The sequence below is a fragment of the Scyliorhinus canicula genome, chromosome 3 (genome assembly GCF_902713615.1).
Source record: "Scyliorhinus canicula chromosome 3, sScyCan1.1, whole genome shotgun sequence".
Lineage (NCBI taxonomy): Eukaryota > Metazoa > Chordata > Chondrichthyes > Carcharhiniformes > Scyliorhinidae > Scyliorhinus > Scyliorhinus canicula.
In genome coordinates this window covers 254,972,917-254,999,120 of record NC_052148.1, presented here as the reverse complement: position 1 = coordinate 254,999,120, position 26,204 = coordinate 254,972,917, and the positions used below count along the sequence as shown (strand labels likewise).

The 26,204-nt window shown below is 44.0% G+C and overlaps 1 protein-coding gene across 4 annotated transcripts in view; it reads left to right on the top strand.

The window, feature by feature from the left end:
- The window catches only part of LOC119963457 (thrombospondin type-1 domain-containing protein 4-like), a 516,684-nt gene that overhangs the window by 453,005 nt on the left and 37,475 nt on the right, over positions 1–26,204 (top strand). For all 4 annotated transcript variants that reach the window (XR_005460109.1, XM_038792615.1, XM_038792613.1 and 1 more), the window contains 3 exons: positions 11,526–11,701; positions 15,910–16,015; positions 18,445–18,678. Coding sequence is in view for 3 of the 4 variants with exons in the window: in XM_038792615.1 (XP_038648543.1) it covers positions 11,526–11,701; positions 15,910–16,015; positions 18,445–18,678 (516 nt within the window). In the remaining variant the exon portion in view is untranslated. The remainder of the gene's footprint in view (positions 1–11,525; positions 11,702–15,909; positions 16,016–18,444; positions 18,679–26,204) is intronic.

Below are 26,204 nucleotides of genomic sequence, written 5' to 3'. Positions count from 1 at the left end.
GTGAGAAGCTGGTTCTATCGGAGGGGGGGGGGGGGGGGGGGGGGGGGGGGGACCTCAAATTTCTTCTTGACCCCACCAGAAGAGAGAAAAATATGTTTTGTTTTGGGACTGTCCTGACCTCAATCTATTTTCATGCTGATTGGCCTGACAGGAAACTCATTGTCATTTCCTGTTTCGGCCCCTTGTCAAAATTTCAGTCAGATCATCATCAGGACCTGAAGTACATTTAATTCTTTTTAAAGTCCCCTGCCTGCACTGTGCTGATGTCTCTGCTATCTGCTGAAGGCAATTTGTTAAAATATAAACCTGTCAAATCCTGGCGGTGTCATGGCAGCTTAATAACTGTGGTACTTTGAATTAACCGTCCTCCTAGTTTCTGCTGGGTGGGTCAGATTATAAACATTTTGAGACTTTTAATATCGGTCCACATTTCAGAAAGCAGAGTTGCTCACAAGCGCTCAGCCCTCACGCGGATCGAAACATCTTTGAGCATCACAACAAACGGCTTTACATTCGCGAGTATATTTCGCACAGTGACTCATCACTTTTACGTTAGCCCGTTGTATTAGAATCATTTTTTTCAGGACTGCATTTTCTTTTAAGATGTGGGACGACATTGCATTATCTGGAGACTTGGAAGTTGACCTGGACTGCTTTTGAAAATGGTCATAAATTCACCCTTGACTGTCCATTGGCATGCCTTTTCTAGGCAACCACATGATTTCAACAAACCTATCAGCATGGTATTTAATGGGGGAGAGCCGTTTGCTTGTTTGCGCTGCAATTATTTTAATTGCTGAAAGAAAATTGGTTTAAAGGCAAAAGCTAGTGATTAACTAGAAATCACAGGGCAGATATGAGTATAAGTTTTGAACTTTTTTTTTTGAATTCTGTTGGGGCTGGGCTGAGAAAATGAAAAGCTGGCTGAGCTTGAATTTTCCTTGCCTCGCCGGAAGTAGAGTGGTTATCAGGATTCAGCTAGGAATCCTCATCTCAGTGAAACTTGCCTGCCTTCAGAAACCCGAGAGGCTGAGCTGAGAAGAATTGACCTGGCTCTATTTTCCTCCACGCTGAAGCTCCATTGGTGAGAACCTCCAGGCCACTGCTGGGACTAGCAACCTGCCTTCACAGGAGGGAACTCCAGATTGACAGTGTCAAAACCCTGCAAACTTTATCCTTTTTTTTTAATAAAGCCTACTCTTCAACCGCCCATCTCTGCAGAGACTCCTATCTGTTTGCCCTTTGCGTGAGTGTGTACGCCCATGTGCTAGGGAATTTTAAAAGGGGTAAATGGTTATACTTCCAGATTAGTTGTTTGTTAACCAGTTCTTGCAACTTGTTTTTAAAAATAAACGTTGCGTTATAATAAATCAATCATTCTGTGCTTATTGAAAGAAGCCTGGTTAAAGTCTCTTTTATTCTGGGTTTAACAGTAGGAAAGGTAGATAATTGGTGAGTGAATTAAACTTTTAATGATGTGACCTGTGGTGTAGTGGGACTACTGCATTCTTCCCATCCTGGTCATAACAGGTACGATTTAACAGTAAGTTTTCCATTAATTTGTTTGTGGCAGATATGCACATCTTGTTGGAGTAGTGGATAAGTTAAAGGGAGACTTGTTGCAAAGCATGTTGCATTTCTTTAACAGGCTACACCGAGGCTATTCAAATCCATCTGAAGCTCAGTGGCCTCATTTGGGGTTTGAAAAGGAAGTCAATGAGGGTGAATCAGCTCTCCCACATTTTCCAGAGCTTGCTTCCGAAAGTCAACTTCAGTATAAAATGAGTGCAACTCCACACTCGCTGCCTCCCCTTCAGAACAGAAAAAGTGAGAGATTTTTGTCCCTCAGTTCTGACTGAGAGTGAACTTCTATTTTTTGGTCTTTTGTTTCGCTTTTATTGCTTTTAGATGCACGTTTTCCATTTTAAGGTTTAATTCTGCTTATAAAATTTAATTTTCCACTAATGTGCATTCATGGAGATTCTACTGTGATTTGAAACTCTGATATTGCAGCTCTCTTTTCCGTTTTACTGCAGAAGGCTCTATATTAAATTTGGTGATTTTTTTTTAAAGTTCTGTCCGTCTTTTCGCATGTACCAATTCTCACAGAGTAAAGTTGAATTTAGGGGTGTTTTTGGATTATTTGAAGTGAATTAAAAAGTGACATTTGGGCTGTATTTTCTGGGCTACCCATGGATAAAAAGCAGGTAGATGGACACACCTAAGATAGGGCACCATGCCATCTGTGGTATGCCTGCCCCCAGCCGACCCACTCCCTCAATGGGAGGGAAATATTGGTCCTTTAGAGGATGAGAAGGGAGATTTAATAATGGGAGATAAGGAAATGGCTGAGGAACTGAACAGGTTTTTTGGGTCGGTCTTCACACTGGAAGACACAAATAACATGCCAGTGACTGATAGAAATGAGGCTATGACAGGTAAGGACCTTGAGATGATTGCTATCACTAAGGAGGTAGTGATGGGCAAGCTAATGGAGCTAAAGGTAGACAAGTCTCCTGGCCCTGATGGAATGCATCCCAGAGTGTTAAAAGAGATGGCTAGGGAAATTGCAAATGCACTAGTGATAATTTACCAAAATTCACTAGACTCTGGGGTGGTCCCGGCGGATTGGAAATAGGCAAACGTGACACCACTGTTTAAAAAAGGAGGTCGGCAGAAAGCAGGTAATTATAGGCTAGTGTAGTAGGAAAGGTGCTGGACTCAGCAAAATGTTTTGCCAGGAATAAAATCCCTTGTGAAAATCTGACTCACTGGTTACCAGGTCATTTCCCTTCTGCTGAAAATAAGTTGTGTTCCACTATTCTGCTCGTGCATTCTCCTTGCATTTGGAAACGCATCTGGGCTTCATTCGGTGCTGGACGAGGGGGAGTGAAATTTGCACCATTATCCTCCACTCTTACCTGCCACAGCCCTGATGGGTTTAGAAATATATTGGGAATGGAGGGAAAATCACAAAACCAAGTTGTTTTCTTGGATCACAAGATCTAAAATGAGATATTTATGTTATGTTTATCGTCAAAAACTAATTCCCGCGTATCACAAAGAGAATGTCATGATGGGGAGTGTAGTATAATCGAAAAGCCAAATGAAGATCTTCTCCCCACTTGGTGTCTGAGCCAGTCTGAGCACCGGCTGAGGTGCCAAACCCTGCCTTGGATCTATGCCCCCAACCACCGCGACACAACCCCAGCCAGCAGTGGTCCACACAAAGTTTACCAAGTTCTCTTCATCACTCCGATGGGACCTCATCATTTGGCATTTTACCTGGTCAAGTTTGCTCATGAGATAACAGAGATCAAAGCGATGTGCGCTTTTGTGTTTATTCTGTGTAAGTTTGCACTTTTTCAGCTTTATCGGAAAAAAATAATTTAATAATATTTGAAGCTATCATCCCAAAAGCAATTTGGTCTTGTACTTCATGTAGCTTCATAAAGCAGACTGACTGATTGCTGCAGTGGGAATAATCACTCTACAGATGATGTATCCCTTGGAAGTGGTGAGTAAATAGAGATGGAAGAAACTGTTAGACAGAGTGGAAGAAGCTGTTTGATTTAGCACTGGTTAATATTTGTCCAAAGGAAAAAATCTTAGGCAGTGCCACATATGGATCTTTCAATGTAGTGTCCCAATACAAAATGAACAAAGGTATCCTTTCTTAGTCTCTGACACCCCATTTGTCATTTAAAGTCTCACACATTTTTCTTCCTCCAGTTTTCTTTCTAACTTTCCCCTTACCCTGTCTCCTGCAGATGTGAAGTCAGCTATACTTGCATGTGCACTTGTATTCACTGATATTTAATACTTTTTGTTCAACTCTTAACAGTGTGAGAATCACTGGCTAGGCAAGCATTTATTGCCCATCGCTAATTCCCTTCGAGTAGATGGTGGTGAAGCGCTGCAGGCCATGTGGTGTAGGTCCACCAACAGTGCTGTTAGCAAGAGAATTCCAGAATTTTGGCCCAGTGTCAGTGGGAACAGTGATATAGTTCCAAGTCAGAATGGTGTGTGGTTTGGAGAGGAACATAAAGGTGGTGTTGTTCCCATCTTCAGCAGCCCATCTGCTGCCCTTATTCTTCAGGGTGGTAGAGGTCACAGGTTTGGCAGGTGTTGTCGAAGGAGCCTTGGTGAGTTCCTGCTGTGCAGCTTGCAGATGGTGCACATGCAGCCACTGTACATCGGAGGGAGTAATTGTCAAAAGTGGTGGATGGGGGTACCAATCAAGCAGACTGCTTTGTCCTTGAATGGTGTCAAGCTTCTTAAGTGTTGTTGGAGCTGAACACATCAGGACAAGTGGGAGTATTCCATCACACTTGAGCCTTTGGGGAGTCAGGAGGTGAGTTGTTCACCACAGAATTCCTAACATCTGGCGTACGTGGTGATAATTGTGAGGTTGACTTCAGGATCTAAAGCATAGTGTTCACAAACACACTTGAGGCTATGTTCACCAACAAAGCTAAATTTACTTACACTACTTAAATTAAAGTTCAACACTATTCCAAATAAATATTCCAGTAAACAAATAGATTATATTTAACAATATTTATTGTAAATAGCAAATTTATCCGCCTAAAGAACAATTCTGAACAGGATCAATTTATGGGTGGCTGGGAGCTGACCAGAAAAATTGGTGATGCAACTGTTGTGTTCTGCTGCTTCGGATAACACAGGCTGCTACTTGATGCAGTCTTAACTAAAGGATGCTCCAGACTCTGAAATGAGTTCAACGTGTTTATTGAACTATTAACACAGTTCTCAAATGAGTTCGACTCTCTACTAATTTAACTGTAGTAACTCAGTCTAACTGTACCAGCTTGCTCTAAACCACGTGCTGGGGTGTGATGCTGCTGATCAACCCTGTCTAACTCTCTGGATATCTGTCTGTGGAAAGAGGCAGGGTGTGAGTGCCTCATCCCTTTTGTATGCCACCTCTAAGTGTCCTGACTGCCCATTGGTTGTGTCCTATTCTGAGTGTTCATTGGTTGCATGTTTGCATATCATGACAGCAACTGCCTCTTACAAATTTACCCCAAAGTATACATTGAAAGCTGGGCAGACTACTACAATCTGGGCTGCTGATGCTGGTGTGACATCTGCGCCTCCTGCGAACTTCATCTGGAAGAACCAAAGTGCTTGGGGCACTGGGACAGATGTGAAAGTAGTTCTCAAGAATTCTCAGGGCGAGGCAGTGGCTGGCAGAACCACCATTTTCACAACTACTGTACCGGAGGAGGAGGAAGAAGAAGTTGTGGTCAAAGTTGAAGACCTCTTCCATCAACAGGGAGATCCAAGTGCTGCTGACAGGGGCTGTGCACTAATGTGATTGTATTGCAAGATAACTTTTCTTCAAAAACTCATCGCTGCCTAGGTTCAACTTAGTATCTAGAAACTCAAATTATTCTTGTGTTTCAGTAATTTGTATTCTAGATATTTTGTTAATTTCTTTTTGTACACATGACATTGCTTCAGGGCTTTTTTTTACTGTTACTGAGAATATTTTTAGAACATTACAATGTGTAGACTTAAAACAAAAGTGTGTAAGTCTGAAACCAAACTAATGTGCAGGGCAGCACAGTAGCATAGTGATTAGCACACTTGCTCCACAGCTCGAGTCCCATGTTTGATTCGCGGCTTGGGTCACTGTCTGTGTGGAGTCTGCACGTTCTCCCCGTGTCTGCATGGGTTTCCTCCGGGTGCTCCGGTTTCCTCCCACAGTCCAAAGATGTGCAGGTTAGGTGGATTGGCCATGCTAAATTGCCGTTAGTGTCCAAAAAGGTTAAGTGGAGTTGCGGGTATATGGTGGAGGTGTGGACTTGGGCAGGGTGCTCTTTCAAGGGGCCGGTGAAGACTCGATGGGCCAAATGGCCTCCTTCAGCACTGTAAATTCTATGAGGTGTAATCCAAGTACACTCACTAACAGTGGGCGGGATTCTCCCCTACCCGGCGGGGCGGGGGGTCCCGGCGTAGCGGAGTGGCGCCAACCACTCCGGCGTCAGGCCTCCCCAAAGGTGCGGAATTCTCCGCACCTTTAGGGGCCAAGCCCTCACATTGAGGGGCTAGGCCCATGCCGGAGCTGTTGGCACCACACCGACTGGCGCCCAAACCGTCTCCAGCGGCCTTTGACGCCCGGCGCCGGGGCTGGCCGAAAGGCCTTCGCCAGTTCGCGCATGCGCCGGTGCGTCAGCTGCCGCTGACGTCACCACCTGCGCATGCACGCTGGGGGATTCTCTTCCGCCTCCACCATGGTGGAGGCCATGGCGGCGGCGGAAGAAAAAGAGTGCCCCCACAGCACTGGCCCGCCGCCCGCCGATCGGTGGGCCCTGATCGCGGGCCTGGCCACCGTGGGGGCACCCCCCGGGGTCCGATCGCCCCGCACCCCCACAGGACCCCGGGGGCCCGCTCGCGCTGCCGGCCCCACCGCCACCAGAGGTGGTTCAAACCACGGCGGCGGGAGAGGCCTCCCAGCGGCGGGACTTCGGCCCATCGCGGGCCGGAGAATCGCCGCAGGGGGCACGCCGATCAGCGCGGAGGGCACGCCGATCGGGGGTGTGTGATTCCTGCCCCCGCCAATTCCCGGGTGGCGGAAAATTTCTGCCACGGTGGGGGTAGGATTTTCGGCGGCCCCGGGTGATTCTCCGACCCTGCATATTAAATTATTGAGTCAGTTTTCCTTATTATGGCTGAACAGAGATGTGCCACACTTTGTCCTGTGTCTGGGGCAATGTAGCTCCCCATTAACCGGCATTTTGGTTTAACCGGCACCACCCATTCCCCGAACATGCCAGATAACAAACATTTTAAAGTGCGTTCAAATCAGGATGATGTGTGAGGGGGGAGGAACTTGTTCATGTGCACCGGCTGCCTTTTGTCCTTCCAGCTGTTGGAGGACATTGGTTTGGCAGGTGCTGACAAAGTAGCCTTGGCAACGTGCTGCAATATCTTTTATTAAAAGTCCACACTGGTGATGCGGAGCTGAACATTTGAGCTGGTGGACACAACAGGTCCCTCAGTAGCAGTACAGACAGAAATTTCAGCGTGTGTCACTTCATGAAGTAATAAGCAGTTTCTTGGATTTTAAGGGTTTCTATTTCTTCAATTCCTATTCAGCCAGGTGTTGGGACAAATTGAACACTGGACTCTTGAGGGAAAAAATTGGATTTTCTCAAAGAAAAAACTCTGCCTGCTGTTAAAGATCTGTTATTGTGGTGCAATAAGCTTCCTGGGTTCGGTATGGCCCTCAATTACACCTTCTGCTCTCTGATTTTAACCATTTGATCCTGCATTGCAGGGTTGGGGCAGAGTTCCATGGGTCAGAGACTTTGTTGAGGGATTCCTAACAACAAAGCATTTCAAAATTTGTACGATCTGATGTTCATTTTTGCTGTTTTCCTGCTCATCTATTTTGTTTCTGAATAAATTCATGCGCACCCTAAACAGAATTTTTAATTTGGCCTGAAATGTGGATGGTCTGTCAATGTCCAGCTGAAGCAATCAGAGGATCGATGTGATGTCCGGTACTTGTTTGCAGCGGGTAATGAGAAAAGATTCTTTACTAATCCTGTGGCGCAATGACCTGTTCAATTCAGGGTGAGGCATATGGGTGTGGGCCTGTTTTCCGAAGCTGACAAAGACAGTGGGTGTCTAAATTCACTTTATCTGTGGGCTGCATGTATGTGCATCATGGAGACACATATTTACTCTATAAATGAGAGACCCATAGCTCGTAAGACAGTCTGCACGTTCCCTCGCAGAGTCAGCATGGTTTTGTGAAAGGGAATCATGTTTAACCAACATCTTGGAGCTCTTTGAGGAAGTAACACGGGCTGTGATAAAGGGGAACCAGTGAATGTACAGTACTTGCATTTCCAGAAGGCATTTAATAAAGTTCCACATCAAACATTGTTGCAAAAAATAAAAGCTCGTGATTTGGGGGTAATATATTGGCATGGATAGAAGATTAGGAAATAGAGAGTAGGCATAAATGGTTCTTTTTCAGGTTGGCAAGATTTAATGGATGGTGTGGTACAGGGATCAGTGCCGGGACCTCAACCATTTTTTGTAAATGATTTGGTTAAAGGGATTGTCAAATTTGCTAATGGCCCAAAGATAGTTAGGAAAGTAAGTTGTGATGAAGCTATAAGAAGGCTACAAAATGAGATATGTTGGTTAAGGGAGTGGTCAAATATCTGGCAAATAATGTGAGAAAATGTGAAATTGTCCACTTTGGCAGGAAGAGAAAAAAAGAGGCATATTATCTAAATGGTGAGCGATTGTAGAGGTCTGTGGTGCAGAGGAATCTGGGTATCCTAGTATATGAATCACAAAAGGTCAGTATGAAGGTATAGCAAGTGATTAGGAAAGCAATAAATTGTGATATTGTTATGGGCCAGGGTTTAGAGAACCCCAAAGTGTATCATGGAGTTCACCTGACCCACAACTTTTAATAGATTGTGGTATGGGGAGCACACGGGCCACTCTACAGGTGTGGTACAGCAGAAATGGAAAAGTATTTTTTAAAGCAAAACAATGTCTATTCTATGAACTCAAGTTAACCTTTTTAAAACATACAGTGACCATCTTAGCAACCAAATACAATCAATTCAAATACAACCCCCAAAAGAATACAACACTAAGTAATCCTTAATCTGTCCTTTTGACATCCATGGCACTTAAAAAAGAACTTTTAACAGAAGCACATTATGTTAAAGTCACTCCTGGCAACAGTTATTAGTTTTAAATCACCAAAGGATCGATTTACAGTTTTTAGATTACAGAGAGAGAGAGACTAATACCCCTTCTGGCTGTGACTGCAGCTATCCAGCTCTGAAAACAAAACTAAAACACACCCTGCAGCAAACAGCCGAAAACAAAAGTAAAAAGCTGACAGACAGCCCAGCCTCATCCACTCTCTGATATCACAGCAGTAATAAACACCCATTTCATAAAAGTACTCTCACTACAGATATTTATATACACACCCATTTATAAACACCCATTTCTTAAAGATACTCTCACATGACAATATACTATATTTTATATTTATTGCAGTAATGTTATTAAAAACTCTAGTGTAAAATATATACAGGCAACATGTCTGCTAAAACTGTGATTAAGGGCCCATAAAATTGAGATAATCATTGATTTGAAACATTTACTTGTTTACAGATATATGGCTAATGGAATATTGATTTGATTTTGAAGGATCCTTAGCGTGTAGATAATTTATGAGGGATTGTGCTTAGTCTTGGATAATAGGTGGGACGAGATCAAGTAATGCCTTATGATGTAATTAAGGGGTGGAGCCAGGTCTGTCTGTAGTTTGCAGTTTACCATAGGATTTTAGTCTGACAAGGTAGGTATTCAGCTGGTTCCTGAAAGGTTCTGTCCAACATCTTTGCACAGGGAAAGGTAAATAAACCTGATTGTTAACTTTATTTAGAAATGGTCTTTGAACTATATTGGTTTGCTTGATTGGAATATATGCCTAGTTGCAGGTGTAGAGAGTAAGTTACATGTTTTCCTTTTATTTAATAACTGTTTCAACTGTTAACTGTAAAGCTGTTATTTTGTTGCTAATATGATTGATTCTATGTTTAAATTAAAGTTTGTTTTGACATAGAAAATACCCATTGGTCAGTTTTCTCACTCCTGTGGCGAAATATCCTTCCTCACAGTTTTACAAATTGTGAATTGCTGTGTTCTTGTCCAGGATCCTCCCTCGCTAATAAGGGGAATTGAATACGGAAATAGGGAGGATATGGTTCAATTGTACAGCACATTTAGGGTACTGTGATTGGTCACCTTATTTAAGGAGAAGGTTTAACAGACTAATACCTGTAATGGTTGACTTGTCTTATGACGAAAGGTGGGACAGGCTAGGCTTTTATCTGCTGGAGCTCAGAAGATTAAGAGCTGGCTTGATTGAAATATGTAAGATCCTGAGGACTCCTGGCAGGGTGAGTGCAGAGTGGATATTTCCTGTTGTGGGTGAATCTCGAACTAGGGGCCACTGATTAAAAATAAGGGGTCACCCACTTAAAATGGAGAAGAGGCATTTTTTTCTTCTCTCAGAGGTTCATGAGTCTTTGGAACTCTCTTCCTGAAAAGGTGATGGAAGCAGAGTCTTTGAATATTTTTAAGGCAGAGGTGGGTAGATTCTTGGCAAGCAAGGGATTGGGCATGATGCAGATTTGAGGCTACTGTCAGGTCAGCCGAATGGTGCAGCAGGCTCAAAGGATTGAACGACCTACTCCTGGTCCTTTTGTATGTTCATTAATGTCCACAGTTCTTATGTTGCGGATAACAATGGGTTTTGGCATTCCGACTCAGGTCATCAATATTGAAACTAATCCTTTCCACACCTCCAGACTTGTAAAACTGGGAATACAAGTAAACATAGAACCGAGTTACTTGTGCTTTGAGGGCCAAATTATCTGGGCCTTGTGGGCATATATGTCCACAGGACATCTCTTTGGACATCCAAAGCTTCTTACGGTTCTCGTTGAAAGCAAGTTTTCTTTAATTCACTTTTAAGGGATGTGAACTTTGCTGGTTAGATCAGTATTTGTTGCCCATCCCTAATTACCCTTGAGAAGGTGGTGGTGAGCTGCCTTCATGAACAGCTGCAGTCCATGTGGTGTAGGTATACCCACAGTGCTGTTAGAGAGGGAGTTCTAGCATTTTGCATTTTGATCCAGCGACCGTGAAAGAATGGCAATATATTTCCAAGCCGGTGAGTGACTTCGGGGGGAACTTCCAGGTGGTGGTGTTCCTGTGAATCTGCTGCCCTTGTTCTTCTTCTAGGTGGTCATGGGTTTGGAAGGTGCTGCCTAAGGAGCCTTGGTGAGTTCCTGCAGTGCATCTTGTAGATGGTACACGCTGCTGCTACTGTGCATCGGCGATGGAGAGAGTGAATGTTTGTGGAGCCAATCAAGCAGGCTGCTTTGTCTGAATGGTATCGAGCCTCTTGAGCTGCACTCATCCAGGCAAGTGGAGAGTATTCCACTCCTGACTTGTGCCTTGTGAGTGGTGGACAGGCTTTGAGGAGTCAGAAGTTGAGTTACTCAACATAAGACTCTCAGTTTGTGGTTAATAGTGGGGGATTCAGTGATGGTAATGCCATTGAATGTCAAGGGGCAATGGTTTGATTCTCTCTTATTGGAGATGGTCATTGCCTGGCATTTGTGTGGTGTGAATGTTACTTGCCACTTGTCAGCCCAAGCCTAGATATTGACCACGTCTTTGCACGTGGACTGCTTCAGTGTCAGGAGTCCCAACTGGTGCAGAACGTATATCCCTACCTAATTTTGTTCATCTCCTCAATTGGTCCCAACATGCTAGTTACACTTTCTGTGTAAATGGAAGGGAATGTTAAAACTGCACTGGACAGATCTCAGGCAGGGCTGTAGTGGAAAATATATGTACTTGTTATTCTAGAATGCTTATCATTGCATGATCTTGCTTCTATTAGCTGATGTTCACTGCCTTGTATCTGTTTTTATCTGCAGCTTTGAGAACTCACTTTGGCCACCCTATCATTAATGGAAACTGGGCCATAGATAGGCCAGGCACCTATGAAGCAGCAGGAACCCTGTTCAGGTACAAGAGGCCAAATGAGATTAGTACAACAGCAGGGGAATCCTTCATTGCTGAGGGTCCAACCAGTGAAATCCTGGATGTCTACGTAAGTTTAAACTTTGGATATAAACTGGGCAATTCCTTTGAAATGCCAACAAAGTTTCACTCTGCTTCTGTCCATAACGCAAAGATTCTAGCGCCTGCGATTTAAATTGGAAATCTCCCAAGAAAAAGAAAGCTTCAAGATTCCGGTATTCCATTAACAACAACCATAATGAGCAGTGATAGAACCTCCGAATAAGGTGGGGCCTGTATAATGTGACCGACGGGACAGGAATTGAACCTAACGTGTTAATATAAATGGAGAGATGGTTCATATACCAGTGGTTGCAAATAATGTTCAAAAAATGTTGCTGATTGGAGCAAACGGATCGGGCGGCATGGTAGCACAGTGGTCAGCACTGTTGCTTCACAGCATCAGGGACCCAGGTTCGATTCCCGGCTTGGGTCACTGTCTGTGCGGAGTCTGCACATCCTCCCCGTGTGTGCGTGGGTTTCCTCCCACAAGTCCCGAAAGACGTGCTGTTAGGTGAATTGGACATTCTGAATTCACCCTCAGTGTACCCGAACAGGCGCCGGAGTGTGGCGGCTAGGGGCTTTTCACAGTAACTTCTTTGCAGTGTTAATGTAAGCCTACTTGTGACAGTAATAACGACTGTTATTAAATGATTTGGCAGAAATGTTGATAGAAGGATTCTGATTGGAGAGGACATGGTGATCATCAGTGTTGGCAGAGTGACAAGAAAAAACAATTAATTCCCGAATGTCCTTCAGGGGAAGCACCAATCTGGCCTTCTTATGAACCCAGTCTGATGCGGATGACTGAAATTCCCACAGGAAAACTCAAAAATAGGCAGCAAATCGGGCCCTGCCAGCACCTTCTGCATGTGGAGAACAAATAGAAAATCCCAGTAAATGGGAAGGGAATGTTAATATAACTTTACTGGCTGGACAGATTCTTCAGATACGTTGGTAATTGGAGAGAAAACTTGCGGTAATTGGTCAATAAATGATCCCCACTGTTAATTAGATTTCCCTCACTCATTTTTAAAAACCAATACGTTTAGTGTGGAAGTTGCAATAAGTGGGAGATGCAAACATCACAGAACCTTCTGCTGGGAATGTAGGATCTGAGTGAACAGGGCAAGCAACTGTGTATCTCCTTATTCGGAATAGTACAAAGTCTAAGAGCGTGTAAATTAGAATGGAATTCAGCAGCAAATTAACCACAAGTTAGCCCGGGTTTTAGTGGTAAGAATGAGGGTGATACTACAGCACACATCATTGTTAAACGCTGTCATTGTGGAGTAAATCGGACAGCAGCTTCCAATGTCCACTCATGCACACTGTATTGCGGAACGGGTACCTCAATGATAGACTTGGCTTAAAATTGATGAAAGAATTAGAAGTTGCGGTATTTAACTATGAATTACTCTGCAATCATTTTCAAAACAGGTTGGGGTCTGTCCATTCAAGTGCGAGTGATATTTATTTTCTTTGTTCCTGAGCTGTCAACATCACCAGCCAGGTCAGCATTCAATACCCATCCCTGATTACTTTTGAGAAACTGTCATGCTTGTAAACTGGTACAGTACAGCACCAGTGTGGGCAACATGGTAGCACAGTGGTTAGCACTGTTGCTTCACAGCTCCAGGGTCCCAGGTTCGATTCCCGGCTTGGATCACTTTCTGTGGGGAGTCTGCACGTTCGCCCTGTGTCTGTGTGGGTTTTCCTCCGGGTGCTCCAGTTTCCTCCCACAAGTCCCGAAAGACGTGCTTGTTAGATGAATTGGCCATCCTGAATTCTCCCTCTGTGTACCCGAACAGGCACTGGAAGGTGGCGAATCGGGGCTTTTGACAGTAACTTCATTACAGTATTAATGTAAGCCTACTTGTGATAATAAAGATTTTCATTATATATATGGGATAGGTAAACCCACACTGCTGGATATGGGTGGGCCAGGGGCACAGAATGGTGTCCGGCCGGGGTGGAGCCAGTCACATTCTCTTGGGGTGGGGGGTGGGGGTTGAGGGTCAGGTGCAAACTCTCCTGAGCGGCCCAGTGGCGGTAATTGACCTTCTTGAGACATTGAGAGCCGGTCCTCCTGGTCACGCTCCTCTGAATTCACACTGCTGCTTCACAGCGCTAGGGTCCCAGGTTCGATTCCCGGCTTGGTTCACTGTCTGTGTGGAGTCTGCACATTCTCCCCGTGGCTGCGTGGGTTTCCTCTGGGTGCTCCGGTTTCCTCCCACAATTCTCGAAAGACGTGCTTCTTAGGCGGATTGGACATTCTGAATTTATCCTCATTGTACCCGAACAGGCGCCGGAGTGTAACGACTGGGGGCTTTTCACAGTAACTTCATTGCAGTGTTAATGTAAGCCTACTTGTGATACTAATAAAGATTATTATTATTACTTCCTCCCAGTAGGCACTGTCTGCCCTCTGGCTAACCCTCTGAGACCTTAGGGGGAACATGGCATTCCGTCTGGCCTTTACTGCTTTGAGTAGTCTGCTCAGGCCAGCATCCTCAAATCGTGGGGCTGGTCATCTCGGCAGCTTGGCTGCAAGCTGAGTGAGTTGGCTGTGCAGGAGCGGTTTAAGTGCTGCTCTCCCTTGTTAGCAGGAGGCTGGCGAACACAGTCCTGGCGAATTGGCCGGCGGGGTCATGAGTTGCGGCGAGAAGCCCGTGGGGCCTCGATAAGTGGACCAATAAATGCTTTATCGCAGTGACGGCCTTGCCGGGCGGGCATCAGGAAGCTCGCAGCAGTTCCCACTTGTTATCACACTAAGAATCATTTTGGTTAAATCACGCCCAAAGTCTGATCACGCCCAAAGGCCGCTGAAATCGTATTGGACAGAAAGTTTCATTCATTCACCACTGACTGCAAAATCTGGGTCAAAGAGAAATAAGAGAGGAACAAAGATTGGATTAAGAGAGATAGAAAGAAAGATATAGAAAGAAAAACATTTTTTAAATGCAATTTTAATTGATTGACTTAAAATGAAGGAAGATCAAAGGAAGCTTGTGCGGAACATAAACATCAACATGGACATTGCGACAATATTTGACTCACCAGTAGTACAGTAAGGAATTTATGTAATTTCTTTAAAATCTCTGTGGAATCTGTCATTTGTTTTAAGAATCTTTGAAAGGCACTTTTAAGAGTTTGCATCAATTGTAAAGGGATCACTTATAATTTTCTTGGATAATAAGAAATACTGATGCATGTGACCTGGCAACCCTTGACCTGGAAGCAATATCAAGAAGGAAGTTAAGATACAGACGCCATGCGACACAAGACACAGAAGCTACAGCAAGGGAAGAACAGAGAGGGCACTTTTACGAGACATGGTATACGTAATACAATGAGATAGGATTGGAGTAGAGATTGCGATGTTTACGGAGGTGCTTCAGTGTTGCCAGAGGCAACTAGGCCATTTAATGAGGTTCATCAAAGGATTCAGATAAAGGAGTCTTGGAAATTTGTGTCATCAAGACTGTTGTGAGCCTAGCTAAGAAGGGTTTGCAGGCATGTCATTCTGGCGATGACCGTCTCCAGGGTTCTCAAGTGGAATATGGCTGACATGAGTATGATTTGAATCCCGCCCCCTATATTCCAGAGGCTGAGTTGGAGAACTTTGAAACTTCCAGTGGCGCCACATGTTAACGGGGAGTGATGGGGTTGTCTAAGATTTATCTTTGTTGTATTGACAATTTAAAGTGAAATTTACCTTTTATTTGAAGGATCGTTTTCCAATTAATTTGTGCGTAATTTGTATTGTTTCTGATTCATATAAAAGTTACAAAAAGTAAAATATTGTTAGTAATTTCTTCATTTTGGGGTTGTTTGGTACATTTAATTATTTTGGTTTACAGTTTCCCCATGGGGATCAAAACAACATGGTCAGCTAAATGGCTAGTTTTTGTGCTATAAATACTGTCAAAAGAAAATTTGTTTTAAATCTCCAACAACAATTGAAACCTGAAGGAATGAGATTCCACATGTATGATAGTTAATTTTCCATTAACCTCCCAGTTATGTTCACAGCCAAATCTTGGCTTTTATGATGTCAGTGGTTGGAAAGAATGCTAATATGATGCCAGTGATTTCATCACTCTGAATGCTCAACCAGAATTGAGCCTCCAAATATTTTGTTGATTAATTTTCATGCTGAATCACATTTGTGGTGTATCAAAGGTATTTTTTTCTATTTAGATTCACAGTTTTATTTTTCTTAACTTTTTTTTCCAGGTGATATATCAACAGGCAAACCCCAAGGTGCAGTATGAATATGTTTTACCGACTGACAATGTTGTCAGCAGCCATTCACTATCACAGACATCAGGTCAACATTTAGGTAAGTTCTTGTTCTCACAAGACAATGTTACTGTTAGAATATTTCTTCATTGTGAAACTGGTGCAAAAATACAAGGCTGAGGGTCCCATAATATGACAGTACATAAAAATAAGTATCTGTTTTTAGTAGAAAATTATGGCCACTGTCAAAGTGATCAAAATGACCTATCATTTCATCATATACATCATTCTACGCCACTCTACCCCACGTTCCATACCCCACTCTACCCCACGTTCCATACGCCACTCTACTCCACATTCCATATACCACTCTACCCCACGTTCCATACGCCACTCTACTCCACATTCCATATACCACTCTACCCCACATTCCATACGCCACTCTACTCCACATTCCATATACCATTCTACCCCACATAGTGTCATAGAACCATAGAATCCATACAGTGCAGAAGGCAGCCATTCGGTCCATCAAGTCTGCACCGACCCCATGAAAGACCACCCTACCTGGACCCATGCCCCCTCCCTATCCTCGTAACCCCATAACCCCAACTAACCATTTTGGACAGTAAGGGACAATCTAGCATGGCCAATCCACCTAACCTGCACATCTTTGGACTGTGGGAGGGAACCTGAGCACCCGGAGGAAACACACACAGACACGGGGAGAATGTGTGAACTCCACGCAATAACTCAAGGCTGAAATTGAACCCGGTTCCCTAGCACTGTGAGGCAGCAGTGCTAACCACCATGCCACTGTGCCACCCTTATATGCCACTTTACCCTGCATTCCATATGGCACTTGACCACATACATCATAAGTCACTCTACCCCACATTCCATATGCCACTCTATCCCACACACCATAAGTCATTCTACCTGGCACACCATATATGGATTTTAAAAATATATCCTTTGAGCTTCTTCTCAACAACATCTAAAGAAAACTGGCATGTCATACAGAATTTGGTCCTTGGAAATCAGTGAATGTGTGCACATATCCTAACATGCATTTTAGGATGTGCCCGCCTGGGCCCTCCCTCACCAATCCTGATAAGTGCACAGTGACTTTTTATATTCCTGCAAAGGATATGGATCTCACTGGCAAGGCCAGCATTTGTTGTCATTCCCTACTTACCCCTGAACTTGAGTGGTTTACGAGGGCATTCCGGAGGACAGTTAAGAGTAAACCACATTGGAGGGCTCCTGCTTTGAAATGGAAGGGTAAGTGCCCACACACTAAGAATAAAACTGAGGTACCTGACATTTTTGAGGCCCCCAAAAATGACAAAAGTGTACCAAGCCAAAGTGGGCAGTGGTTCCCCATAAAGAAGCTTATAAATGTCCTGCATAGGGCAGTACAGTGGCCTAGTGGTTAGCACAACCGCCTCACGGCGCTGAGGTCCCAGGTTCGATCCCGGCTCTGGGTCACTGTCCGTGTGGAGTTTGCACGTTCTCCCCGTGTCTGCGTGGGTTTCGCCCCCACAACCCAAAAATGTGCAGAGTAGGTGGATTGGCCACGCTAAATTGCCCCTTAATTGGAAAAAATAATTGGCTAATCTAAATTTAAAAAATAAAAAATTAAGAAATAAATAAATAAATAAATGTCCTGCACCAACATTTCTCCACACATGGCAGAACTTGTGGCATCTGCAGTTAAATTAGCAGTAACACAGATCAGTCATCACCTCACTTAATTACTCCCATTGTTGCCTTGGAGATTACCAGGTTCTGGGTCGACAAAATGGTCATGGGTTTCTGCAAATCACTTCAAGATTGATTGGAGGAGACCACATGGGAAGGTGCTCATAAACACATCTTGAAGAAACACCCCCCATTAGTGCCATGAGTAGAGTAGCACAAGGTCAGTTTGTTGGCACTCATTTCTGCTGCAGTTTTATGCCATCACCTCGGCCAGTGCAGCTTCTGAATTTACTCGCTGCTCCTCAATAACTAGACATAGGATGTATGTTACTTTATAATTTTGTAGTTAGCTTTCAAATATGCAGTGTTGTTTCCTTGATGTTGTTCTGAACTATGGCTGGGTAATTCTTCAGAGCTGCCCCTATCTACCAGCTTAACTTCACTAATTGCGCAGAGGAAAGTTTCAGTTTCTCCGAGTCACCCTTTCAGTGACTTTAATTGTCAGCTTTGCCACGAGTAAAGCCATAACTATCCCCTTTTCTATCTGAGATATGTGGGACAGTCACCAAGGAATTTTATAACATTTAACATCCATGGGGTTTGGTTTTGCTCTGATCTTCTCCTATCATAACTTCACCAATTAGTGCAGCTGAAGTTCAATTCCTCGGCACGCTGACATCAACCTTGTGCTGGCAAAGCAGGGGCAATTCTGAAGATTACTCGGCTGATCCTCCTGGATCTAATAACCCTCCCGCTGAACTGCATCAGTTTTAATTTTGATTGCTACTTCCGATGTAAAATTTGAAACCTCTCTGTCCGTTCCAGGAGAGGCTTTCAATGGTCAGTTGTCGTACAGAGTTGAGGGCGACGTTTATGACCTCCGTGAAAGAGAGGCGGAAAACTTTGTGAGTGGAGTGCACGCAAATCAGCTGCAGTCCAGAGATTACCAAACGGGTCCTGAAAAAGTGCCTCACTCCTGGGGAGAGGGGACGAGGAAAAAGAGGGAGTTCAATTGGAAACAAATTGGAAGCAGTGAATGCACCGTCTCATGTGGAACAGGTAGGATGTCCCAAATTTAGCCTAACCCCAGTGAGATGAGGTCATTTTGCTGTAGAGTAGCAGGATTTTGGTCCAACAAGATTGGCTATTTCCTGCCCAGAGATAAATGAAGCCATCAGTTGTTGGCTACCCTTCTGACCGCTCTGTTTGATCTCCGGCCCCGTCATGGAGGGAGTGGGGCTGGAAAATCAGACAAGCTATTCAAAAGCCCATTGACTTCACCCGTTAAAATATTCCATTCTGCCATCTTTCTTTGCCCCATTTAAAATTAATTTAAACTGCAGAGTAAAGGTACAGAAAAATTACAAAAATTTAAGTAAAGTAATATTTTCCATCTGGGAAATAATGGCATCCTTTAAATTATTAGTATTATATATAATGATTATGTATTTATATTATAGCCTTGCATTTTAGAACAGAAAGCAAGTCGTAATTAATTCTGGACCTGGACGAAATTAAAATTTTTTATAACAATTTTGCACACTTCTCAGAATCGAGTCAGTATTGGTTTCTTGTCATTTTTGGCAGTCGAATTATGTAATTTGCGAATGATGCAGCCATATTTTCCCTGGAATAAACTGTAACTCTTGTCTACGAAGTGGCACAAATATTTTGTGCGGGATTCTCCGTTCCTCGACTCAGTGTTCCTACCAGCAGAGAATCAGGACTGTGTCCCACTGACACTAGGGGCGACATTGAGGTGGAAATCTCAGACCTTTGCTATGCAAAATGATACATAACGGTGAACAAGCTGGTTTCCCAGCACTTACTGGTATCGGGCCGCCATTTTGAACTGGCCAATTCAAAGCAGCTAAGTGCTTTCCTTTTCTCTAACCGCAAAAAACGCTTAGTGTTGTTAAAGAGGCCATCAGCTGTCAATCTGAACAAGAATGTTTATAAACATTGCCCCGTTAGGATCAATCGAAGGCACTTCAGATGCATTTAAGCATGAAGGGAAAGATAAATAAACAAATCCCTGGCAGCTGTGTTTAAACCATTAAACTGTCAATCAAAGGCTAGTTAAAGGTACTGCACTGTGAAATTGAATGAATGCTAGGCATTTTAAAGCTTTCCAAGTGTTGTGGGCTTTCCAGGAAGGCTCTGACACTTCAAAATGCAGCAGTTTGATAAGCATAGAGCTGAGGGAGCAAGTGTGACAAAAGAGAACATCTTCCTGGCTTGAATCTTCAATGAACTGTCTGACCTTCTCATCAGCTGTCAGACAGAGCACATCAGAGTGAGAAGGCCACTTCAGAGTTTAAACAGGTCAGATGAAGATCTTGAACAGAGGGCTGCCTCAGGTCACCATGTCAAGAGTGAACTTCGTGTTTCCTAGGGGTGGAAGGGACGGTCCAGACATAGGTCAACTCCTTACCCACAAACCCGAGCCCACGCAATGCCCAAGACCCTTGGGGTAACCTCCTCCCCCCACTGCAACCTGGCAGCAGCAGACGTGCTCGAGGAACAATGTGCTAACCTCCTTGACCCCTCTCGGAGTCCAGTGCACTAGGACTGTGCTTGTAAACATGCATACGCCAGGTGGAGTTTCTGCTGTGCGGCTCAGAGCATGACAGGGGGATGGAGATTGGGGCTCCCAGCCCATTAACCACATTCTCATGAATGCATATCAGCTGTTTGCTTGTTCCCGGCAGTGCGGGATGAGAAGCCCACTAAAGCAGGCAGGGTAGGACCAGAGACTGGGGACAGGTCTGCCGCCTGATGCCGATCGGATTTTGGACTAAAATCTGTAGCACATACCAGGTATTAGAATTTCAGATACATATTGCAGCAAGAATTCATCCTTCATTGAGTATAGTTATGAATAAGAATTACTGAATGCAAAAGCTCGGCCAGGGTATGTGATACATGTGAATCAGCTTGATGGGCATTATTTTGTGGCATGCAACTGTGGTCATTTTACCTGATATTGGGACTTATATTTTTAAATGTGGCATCCTTTCTTGCACTTGTTCCCACCACAAGGAACATACACCGGTACACTGATGTTCTTTTGGAAGGGTGAAATTAGGCACCATACTAATACAACTTCCTTCCTATCTATCCTTTCATGCATCCAATGCAACATCACCTCGAATTGTCTCCCTATCATATTGAGGCCCTTTATTTTACTAGGGGAGGTGGTGGCGTAGTGGTATTGTCACTGCAACAGAGACCCAGAATACTCTGGGATCCCAGGTTCAATTCCCATCACAGCAGATGGTGAAATTTGAATTTGGGGCAGCACGGTAGCACAGTTGCTTCACAACCTCAGGGTCCCAGGTTCAATTCCCAGCCTGGGTCGCAGTCTGTGCAGAGGCTGCACATTCTATCTGTGTCTGCATCAGTTTCCTCCGGGTGCTCCAGTTTCCTCCCACAGTCCAAAGATGTGCAGGTTAATAATAATAATAAAAATTCTATGATTCTATTTGCAAACGGACTGTTTCACACAGGACATAGTGCATGCACTCCCCGTTTCTAGATGAGTTTTCATGATCCTCACAGGGAGAAGAAGATTCTTATTTGAATAAGTGAATATTGTAAATAAATTGGGTGCCTGCTTTCATAACAGGATGGTGGCAGCTTTACAGAAGATCATTGTTACCTACAGTATCTCATTACTATTTGTGGGGCCTTTTAGCCTTTTTTCCCCAGTATTATAACTGTGATTGAACCTCAATTTACTCTGGATCTCAATTGACTCTGAAGCACTTTGGAGCATTCTGATATCAGGGATGGCGCTATGCAAATGCAATTTCCTTCCTCTCCATCGATTTCTCAATTATTTAGATTTTGTCAAATGTGTTCAGGAGTTTACATTACGAATTTAACTTATTTTAAATCTTAGAAGTTTTACTCATGAGTTCTGCAGTTACACTGGCCTGTTTTCAGTTATTAATATTTTTGAGGTAAATCCTACTTCACAATTAGGTTTTTGGATGATCCCTCACCTGAGGTGATGAAATAAAGAACATCAATGTAAATTTTTCTTTGTTTTTGAAATGTTAGCATGTGGTCAATAATTGTACCCAAATTGACTTCCTGTCTGCAGTTGCAAAAAAAACAAATTTGAATGCCTTCTGTGTGCATATTTTTCATATTTACTCCATCATTGTATATTTTATCTCCATTGAATCCTTCCTATAGCCCTTGACCCATCCACTAAATTGATCCAGATTTCTTTCTCTGTCATTCTCCCATCCATACGTCATCCACACACAGAACTGATTGCCATCAGCAAATATTATAATTTAGGACCTCTGCTTTTTTTCTACATGAATAACATGATCAGTTCCCCCTGAGAATTTAGCTCGCCGCTCTTTTTGAACAATATTTCCATCCTCACTTCCTACTTTCTATAACCCAAAACAGTTTTTCAACCAGCGAGCTAATTTGCCATTAATTCTCTTGCTTTATTTTCTTGGAAAGCTTCACAAGTGCAATTTTATCAGATAACTTCTGAAAATCAACAGGAACTTATTTCTGTTGTATTTCCTCTGAGCTGCTGGTAGTGGGAACCTCATGGTATCAATGATTGAAATCTTCTGCATTTCATACCATTTTCAGGCATCGAGGCCATTTACGGGTCCTGACCCTTCTTGTGAGGGATGGACACCGTACGGCGCAATCTTTTTGGGGGGGGGGGGGGGGGGGGGTATTTATCGGTGTTATGACACGACTGATGGTAAATGCCGCGCTTCCCCAAATCCCAGAAGGGAAACGTGAAGCAGCTGCCGAAACACTTTTTAGTACGAAGAGAGGTTCTGCAATCCAGAACTGATGCCCCCGACTACTGGTGATGATTTTATAGTCAAGTAAATGTTCATTAAAAAATAAAAAAAACAGAATTTCACTTGAACACAAAAATGGCTTCACACAGTAAATGTACTTTCAAAAGGATCTTTGTTGAAGTATCCTCAGAGCTAACCTTCCCCTTTTCTGTTTAGCAACTCTTTATAGATTTTTAAAATCTGTAGAATCCTAGTAATTTTACCGCACAGTGCCATTTTTCTTTCACTTGGGGTGTCCTCTGAGTTTAGCAGCAGCTAGTTCTTCAGGTTTAACTTTGATCATGCTGCTTTCTGGGACTTCTCATCAGCTATTCCTGCTGTCCTAAATAACAGGTATCTCCTTAAATACATCCTTTCCCTTTGATCTCTCCATTGTCTCACCCAGTCTCTTTTAGAAATACTCGCAAGCACAATTTTTTAACTTTACCTCTGAGGATTTAAAAGACATGTAAATTCACCCTATCTTTCCTTTTCTTTACTTCCTCGCACCTTTTCTTGTAACCTTCGGATATTCTCCTCTGAATCAAAACAACACATTTAAATCTACTCTTATGTAAACATCTATTTGAAGTCCCTCTAGTTCATCACCACATCAACCAATTCTCATTGCCACCCTGTCTCTTACTTCAATTACCATACTCACAAACCCCCCAATAGCATGTCTTCCAGTACATAAGAAATACAACAATGATATTACCAACAGAATGAATTGCAGAACACTGTTACAAGTGGCCCAGTGAGAGAGCCCCCAGGAGTAGCTGGCTGCCAATCCACTAAGAAGGGTAAACAGTTGAGAACAGTGATCAACATTTGTTTATACATTGGCCCTGCAGTTACACAGGTGGGGAGGGAGGGGATTTCACGTTGCTATTTCAACTGTGGTATTTGCCCATTTGTTTTAAGCCAGTTTAAAAAGACAGAGAAGCACTTCAAATAAATGCATTCAGGATTCAAAAGCTAATCTGCTATTTGAGAGACGATGGGAGTCATTTTTACCCTCGCTGTCTGCGAGTAAGATGGATCACCCACCCATTGAAGGACCCACCAATGTTTCACCCAATAGATGAGCAATCTGTGCTTCCAGGTTGCTACAAGGTGAAAATTACCCTTGATGTCTTTCTACCCTACTTGAATGTAGAGATACCCTAGGGTGGGGCTATTGCTATCTATTGTCGAGCAAGCAATACCTTGAGCGTGCAGAAGCAATAATTAGCTCTGGTATCTCCAACCAGCCAGGTCAGAAAGAATGTAGTGAAAGGCAGCTCTGAGCACTTATTAAAAATAGCTTTGGTATGCAGGCAGCAAGGTCAGAAGTTTATGAACGAAGTAGCCAAACTAATCAAATAACATTGCAGGAAAGATTCCCTGTAATGAAGGACAGGTTGAGTGCATCGTTTTCATAAATAGGATCAATAGGCAGCCTATAATGAGAGATATAATTTTACATTTTCAGGTGGCTGCCTTTCAGTCTGTGCATCCTTCACATTCTCTGGAACAATGTACCTGGTCAGACGATGCCAGAAAAGCAGCCGGTGGTTTTTAATAACTGGAGATTTCTCTACGCGCCCTGTATTCTAATAAAGCATTCCAAAATGCCTGACAGATAGGTGACCCAAAAAAGAATAATAGGACTGCTTGTACTTGATCCAGGGTGCTTTACACATTGTGTGTTACAATATTCTGAATTGCAAAAAGAACACTTAAAGGGTAGACACCGTGTTGTGCTGAATGGGTTAACTAACGACTGTTAAAATCGGTGATTTTATCAGAACCAACATGTTAACAGTATCAGATGGAAAGTGTCGTTCCTACAATGAAACACGCACATAAAATGGCTCACGGGCGAAACATTAATCAACAGCCCCTCTTCCCTCTCAAAATATCATATGGTGCTTTTCGAAAAAGCAGTGGTGTTCTCCAGGTGCGTTGCCCAAAATGTATCGCTCAATTAATGCTATCAAAGAAGATTTATCGCATTTAACTCAACGTGTTTGTGGGACCTTACTGTGCCCAATTTGTCAGCTTTGCTTTGCTACATTACTCCAAAGTATATCATCGGCTGTAAAGGGATTTGGGACATCCTGAGATCATGAAAGATGCTAGTGCGTGCAGGAGCATACCTCAGCTGATAACATCAGATGGTTTCACATCATGATTTTATTTGCCATTCCTGGAATACAGCAAGGGGTCAAGGACTGGAGGTTTGTGCTCCAATAGTTAGTGAAGAACCATTGGTTCTCATGGGGGGGGGGGGGGGGGGGGGGGGGGAGGCAGATATTTTCTTGGGGGTGCAAAGGAGAAGCAGAGGGATGTGTCAATGGAGAGGGCAGAGGATGGGGATTGGGAATTTTAAAGGGCAAACAAGTCAAAAATCTTTAATTCTGAAATCAGGGGTCTCCCTTAATTATCTATTCCATATAGTCACATTAAGGGAACCCTCTTACTTAAAGTATCATTAAAGGTCTCACTAAACCTTACACGCAGGCTCCTAGTGTCCTCTCATCACATGACATTGTTACAGTTGTTTAAATCTGTCTGTGCAAAGGCAGAGGGGTAAGGATAGATTTATTTAACATCTGTTTAAATGGTGGAGACTGAGACAGCTGGATTGTCATCACATTGCAGAACCTGACCAAGTACGTTTCAGATTGCTTCCAGTTGACAAACTCGCACCTAACCTCAACAGAGGAACAAAAATATTTCATACTCTAGGCTTTTCAAGGACTTGATCTCATTGACAGCTTCACGTTCCTCTCGTACTTACAGGTTTTTAAAAGGAAAACCTCCCATGTTCAGCCTGTTATTGAGCCGTGTGATAACTATCCAGGGCTCCCTCATAAATCCATACATACCCTCTGCCATGCTATCAGCGGTGAGCTCCGTTGTCAGCGTTTTGAGTCAGAAGGTGATGGGTTCCAGTTCCAGTCCCACTCCAGGACATCAGCAGAAATATCATGGCTGCACTCTACTGCAGTACTGAGGGAGATGCCATCTTTCAAATGAGGCGTTAAACTGAGGGCACCTCCCAAATAAACATAAATGATCCTGGGCGGGATTTTGCCGTAATCGGAATCCTCCCCACCTTCAGGGGTTAGGCCCACCCCGGAGTGGTTTGCACCCCGCCGCCTGGCAGGAAAAGGGGCTTGGCGCCACGCCAACCAGCGCCATAGGGCCTCCGCCGGCCGGCATGAATTGGCACATGTAGGGGAGCGCCAGCGTGCACTGGCGTCAACACCGCGCATGCGCAGAGGGCTTCATTTCCGCACCGGCAATGGCGGACTGCTACAGCCACCGGTGCGGAACAATAGAGTGCCCCCATGGCACAGGCCCACCGGCGGATCAGTGGGGCACCTCCCGGGGCCAGATCCCCCCGCGCCCCCCCAAGAACCCCGGAGGCCGTCCGCGCCGCCAGGTCCCGCCAGTAAGGGACCTACTCGAATTTACACCGGCGGGACTGGCAAGAAACGGGCGGGACTTTGACCCATCGCGGGCTGGAGAATTCGGGCAGCCCCGGGGCCCATTGAGTCACACTGGTCCCCGCCATTCTCCGAGGCGGGCGGCGCGTTTCACGCCGGGCCGATTTTTGGGGGGCCGGAGAATTTGGAGGACGGCGGGGGCGGGATTCACGCCAACCCACGGCGATTCTCCGACCTGGCGGGGGGTCGCAGAATCCCGCACCCTGTGGCACCATTTTGAAGTGAAGGAGTGGAATTATCCTCAGTGTCCTGAACAATATTT